The 5,361-nt window shown below is 44.2% G+C and overlaps 1 protein-coding gene across 1 annotated transcript; it reads right to left on the bottom strand.

Moving 5' to 3' along the window:
* Nucleotides 1–202: 202 nt before the first annotated feature.
* LOC106701197 (olfactory receptor 1N2) lies at nucleotides 203–1,156 on the bottom strand. Its single transcript, XM_014480566.2, has one exon. The coding sequence runs from the start codon at nucleotides 1,154–1,156 to the stop codon at nucleotides 203–205; it is 954 nt and encodes a 317-aa protein (XP_014336052.2).
* Nucleotides 1,157–5,361: the final 4,205 nt, after the last annotated feature.

Here is a 5,361-nt window from a genome sequence, read left to right as displayed (position 1 = left end):
TTTGAATACGCTATCTAGGTTGGTCATAACTTTCCTTCCAAGGAGTAAGCAACTTTTAATTTCATTGCTGCAGTCACCATCTGCAGTGATTTTGGAGCCCCCAAAAATAAAGTTTGACACTGTTTCCACTGTTTCCCCATATATTTCCCATGAAGTGATGGAGAGTAGGGGCTAATTCAGATACCAGGATTGGCCATCACTGTCATGATAAAAAGATGGTTTTCCCACTGCCGAAGAGTTTACTCAAAGCCTCATTCATATCTTTATTCCTCAAGCTGTATATGAAAGGGTTCAGCATGGGAATAATCACCATATAGAGAATGGCAGCCTTGCTCTCCCTCTCTGCAGAGTGAGTTGATGGAGGAAGTAAATACACACCCATAAGAGACCCATAGAAGAGCAGGACCACTGTGAGGTGAGAACTGCACGTCGAGAAGGCCTTCCACCGCCCTCCAGGAGATGAGATGCCAAACACAGCCCAGGAAATGTGGACATAGGAGAGGACAATCAGCAGGAGGGGAGCAGTGAGGAACATGAGGCCCATGGTGATGATCATCAGCTCATTAATGCGGGTATCTGAGCAGGCAAGCTTCAGGAGAGCACTGGGATCACAGTAGAAGTGGGGAATGGCCTTGTGGGCACAGAAGGCCACACGGGTCAGCAATAGTGTGTGTGTCAGTGCAGGACAGTTAGTTAGCGCCCAGCATATGCTCAACATTAGTGCACAGAGCTGGGGACTCATAGCTGTGCTGTAATGAAGTGGCTGACAGATGGCCACATAGCGGTCATATGCCATCACTGCCAGAAGTAAGTTGTCAAGGCCACCAAACACGAGGAGAAAATACAGCTGTGCAAAGCACCCAGAATAGGAGATGCTCTGACTCTGAGTATGCATGTTGACCAGCATTTTGGGGATGGAGGCAGAAGTGAAGCAGGCGTCTGTTATTGATAGGTTGGCCAGAAAGAAGTACATGGGAGTATGGAGGTGAGGGTCAGAGGTGATGGCCAGGATGATGAGCAGGTTTCCCATCATAGTGACCAGGTACATGCCCAGGAAGATGACGAACAGGAGCGTTTGCTCCTCTGGCCACTCAGAGATCCCTAGAAGGAGGAAGTCTGAAAGGGTGGTTTGGTTCACTCTGCTTGGTTTTCCCATCCTTTGTAGTTTTGCTATCTGTGCAGATAAAACCCTTCCACGTGTCAATATTTAAGTATTAGATCAATTCACAGATAATATCTGTGTAGCCCAAACTGTTTCAGGAAAAAAAGAAGTGGTCCTTGCCCATGAGAATCTCTGGATGCCATTATGATGTGAGAGAAAACACACATGGGACTTTAGAGAACCGGCAAACCAATACCCATGCAAACTGAACCATGCCTTCATAGCTGTATATAATAGGGTCCTTAGGAAAGTGATCAGTTTGACCAGAGAAGTCCATGTTGGAAATTGGAGGAGATAAGAATTGAGCATATCCTTAAAGGCAAGATTGGAAAAGTCACTTTTGCTCACCAAGTAAAAAGGAAATGCATGATCTTCCTTGCTGCCCCTCCCCCAACACACACCCCTTGACATACACCATAGACAAGATAATCTATTTCTACTTGCCTCCTCAATCCCTAGAACTTGACCTCACCTATTTAGCTCCACTCCCTGTACTCTTACCTTACTGGAAGCACAGATATATGGGCTGAGGCCAGGGAGCGTCTGTGATGTTCCATTCTCTGTATCCACAGTAGACAAACAGGACAGGGCTGCCAACCCTTGACCCTCATCACTCTCTCTCCTTTTTCCCTGAACTCTTCCCCTATTGCACATCTAGACATTTGAAAACTGATATTTCTCTCCCCCTAGCCTCTTGGACATGAACATGATCAGTAGCTGTTTGTAGATGCTTGCTATGTTCCAGCCAACTTGATGGCACTGTTTTGTTCTTTCAAGTCTGGTAGGTATTATTCTCCTCCACAATTCTGCAAATGGTGCAATTGAGTCTTAGAAATATTTGATGTACTCAAGATCAGAAAGCTAATGAATGTGATTCAACAGCAGGTGTGTCTGGCTCCAGTGTCTGTGCCTTCCATTGACACTTGTACTCTAAATCTCGGATGTTTCTTTTCAGCAAAGGGAAGGTAGAAGGAATCAGTGTCTGGTTATCTGGGCTTAAAAATGGCCACTCTGATCTTCAGTTCTCCTAGGATTTAGAGCAAGCTTGTATAAGATGTCATTTCATGTCCTCCCTAACCTTATTAGATTTTGTCACTGTATTAGTACTCCATTTGTTCTTGGTTTATAGAGAGGCTTCTAATCCTAGGCAGACATTTAGATCGGCTACCCTAGAAACTTTTGCCTGGTACTTGGGCTGGAAAGGGAGGTGTTTGTACAAGTGTGTGTGTTTGTCCCCTACCCTTCCAGATTCTCTCACCTATCGGAGCATAGGTTGGTTTCAATCATTTTCAGATTCTCCAGTTCCCTCTTGTGGGTGGGAAGTTCACAATAAGGAACTCCTTGAGACCTTCCTGACCTTGTAAATCTGGGGTCTATTGAGTCCAGGGGTCACCAGGAATACCTGGAGTGTATAATGCATTTTTCAGACCTGGCAAGACAGGAGCCTTTCTTACGGTTTTAAAGATCCCTAGAACATCATCCCCAAAGTGCTCATTAGAGCCAACCTCAGTGTCCCTTTTCAGCCTATTCTCTAGCCATCTCTGCTGGGGTCCTGGGAGAATAGAGGACATCTCTTTCCCAGGGGTTAAGCTCTCAGATGGGGAACTTGGGGGTGAGATTCTGAGGCCTTTAGCTGGGATGCTATGCACTCCAGCCTGACCAGCAGTCCTCCTGGGAACTCTTGCCTCTGCCCTGGACCATTTAATGCCTGTCCCAGGTTCTAGGTTAAACTGGATTGAGGGAGACATTAAGAGCTTAAAATATAATGGTCCTGCTGGTGATTTCTCTAAATGGACTGTAGCCTGCCAGGCTCCTCTGACCACGGGATTATCCAGTCAAGCACACTGTAGTGGGTTTCCATGCCCTCCTCGAGGGGATCTTTCTGACCCAGGGATGGAACCCACATCTCTTATGTCTCTTTCATTGGCAGGCAGGTTCTTTACCACTAGTGACACCTAGGTATTACCTCTCTAAACAGAGTAATGCTAAGAAGCAACTCCCCTAAGTCCTAAACTTTCAGTTACATAAGGCAGCCTATGTAGAACACACCAGCCATAATATCTGATACATAACCACAGCAAAAATGTAACATCTTCAGTATTGTCATTAATACTAGTAGTACTGGGACTTCCCTGCTGATTCAGTGGTTAAAACTTCACCTTCCAGTGCAGGAGGCATGGGTTTCTCCCTGGATAGGGAGTTAAAATCCCACAAGCCTCAGGGTCAAAAACCAAAGCATGAAACAGAAACAATATTGTAAAAAATTCTATAAAGCCTTAAAAAATGGTTCATATAAAACATCTTTTAAAAAATACTATAGTCCTTACTGCACACTTTCATTAAATGATCTCAAGTAATACAAGTTTATTAGGATAAAGAAATATTGTTATCCCTACTTTACAGTTGAGAAAACTGAGGCCCAGTGAAGATAATGACTTGACTGACTAAATGGAGAGGATGGAATTCCAATCTAGGTCTCCACAACTCTAGAGCCCACATTTTTTTTTTTTTTTGAGACAGATAGTGCAGGGTGTAGTGCTGGCAGACTGGAAAGGAGAGAGAAGTAGAAAATCAGAACTTGGATGGAGACCTAGAGATGGAGAGTGTACACAGGGAAAGGAAAGAAGGAAAAAAGAATGGAGTGGCTTCAGTCCATGCACTTAACCACCATAGTTTGTCCCAGTATCATTGTTGATTTTTATTTCAGTTCAGTTCAGTTGCTCAGTCGTTTCTGACTCTTTGTGACCCCATGAATCCCAGCACGCCAGGCCTCCCTGTCCATCACCAACTCCTGGAGTTCACCCAGACTCATGTCCATCGAGTCAGTGATGTCATCCAACCAGCTCATCCTCTGTCGTCCCCTTCACCTCCTGCCCCCAATCCCTCCCAGCATCAGAGTCTTTTCCAATGAGTCAACTCTTTGCATGAGGTGGCCAAAGTACTGGAGTTTCAGCTTTAGCATCATTACTTCCAAAGAAATCCCAGGGCTGATCTCCTTTAGAATGGACTGGTTGGATCTTCTTGCAGTCCAAGGGACTCTCAAGAGTCTTCTCCAACACCACAGTTAAAAAGCATCAATTCTTCGGCGCTCAGCCTTCTTCACAGTCCAACTCTCACATCCATACGTGACCACTGGAAAAACCATAGCCTTGACTAGATGGACCTTTGTTGGCAAAGTAATGTCTCTGCTTTTGAATATGCTATCTAGATTGGTCATAACTTTTCTTCCAAGGAGTAAGCATCTTTTAATTTCATGGCTGCAATCACCATCTACAGTGATTTTGGAGCCCCCAAAATAAAGTCTGACACTATTTCCACTCTGTCCCTATCAATTTCCTATGAAGTGATGGGACCAGATGCCATGGTCTTAGTTTTCTGAATGTTGAGCTTTAAGCCAAATTTTTCACTCTCCTCTTTCATTTTCATCAAGAGGCTTTTGAGTTCCTCTTCACTTTCTGCCATAAGAGTGGTATCATCTGCATATCTGAGGTTATTGATATTTCTCCCGGCAATCTTGATTCCAGCTTGTGCTTCTTCCAGCCCAGAGTTTCTCATGATGTACTCTGCATAGAAGTTAAATAAGCAGGGTGACAATATACAGCCCTGACATACTCCTTTTCCTATTTGGAACCAGTCTGTTGTTCCATGTCCCGTTCTAAAAAACTATTGCTTCCTGACTTGCATATAGGTTTCTCAAGAGGCAGATCAGGTGGTCTGGTATTCCCATCTCTTTCAGAATTTTCCACAGTTTATTGTGATCCACACAGTCAAAGGCTTTGGCATAGTCAATAAAGCAGAAATAGATGTTTTTCTGGAACTCTCTTGCTTTTTCCATGATCCAGAGGATATTGACAATCTGATCTCTGGTTCCTCTGCCTTTTCTAAAACCAGCTTGAACATCTGGAAGTTCATAGTTCACATATTGCTGAAGCCTGGCTTGGAGAACTTTGAGCATTATTTTACTAGCATGTGAGATGAGTGCAATTGTGTGGTAGTTTGAGCATTCTTTGGCATTGCCTTTCTTTGGGATTGGAATGAAAACTGATCTTTTCCAGTCCTGTGGCCAATGCTGAGTTTTCCAAATTTGCTGGCATATTGAGTGCAGCACTTTCACAGCATCATCTTTCAGGATTGGGAATGGCTCAACTGGAATTCCATCACTTCCACTAGCTTTGTTCATGGTGATGCTTTCTAAGGCC

This window comes from Bos mutus, chromosome 11 (genome assembly GCF_027580195.1).
Source record: "Bos mutus isolate GX-2022 chromosome 11, NWIPB_WYAK_1.1, whole genome shotgun sequence".
Lineage (NCBI taxonomy): Eukaryota > Metazoa > Chordata > Mammalia > Artiodactyla > Bovidae > Bos > Bos mutus.
Note: the sequence above shows the minus strand (reverse complement) of the source record. Positions and strands in the feature narration are given on the sequence as shown.

Coding starts and splice junctions, on each gene's coding strand:
- LOC106701197 (XM_014480566.2), bottom strand. CDS start 1,156: ATGGGAAAACCAAGCAGAGTGAACCAAACCACCCTTTCAGACTTCCTC.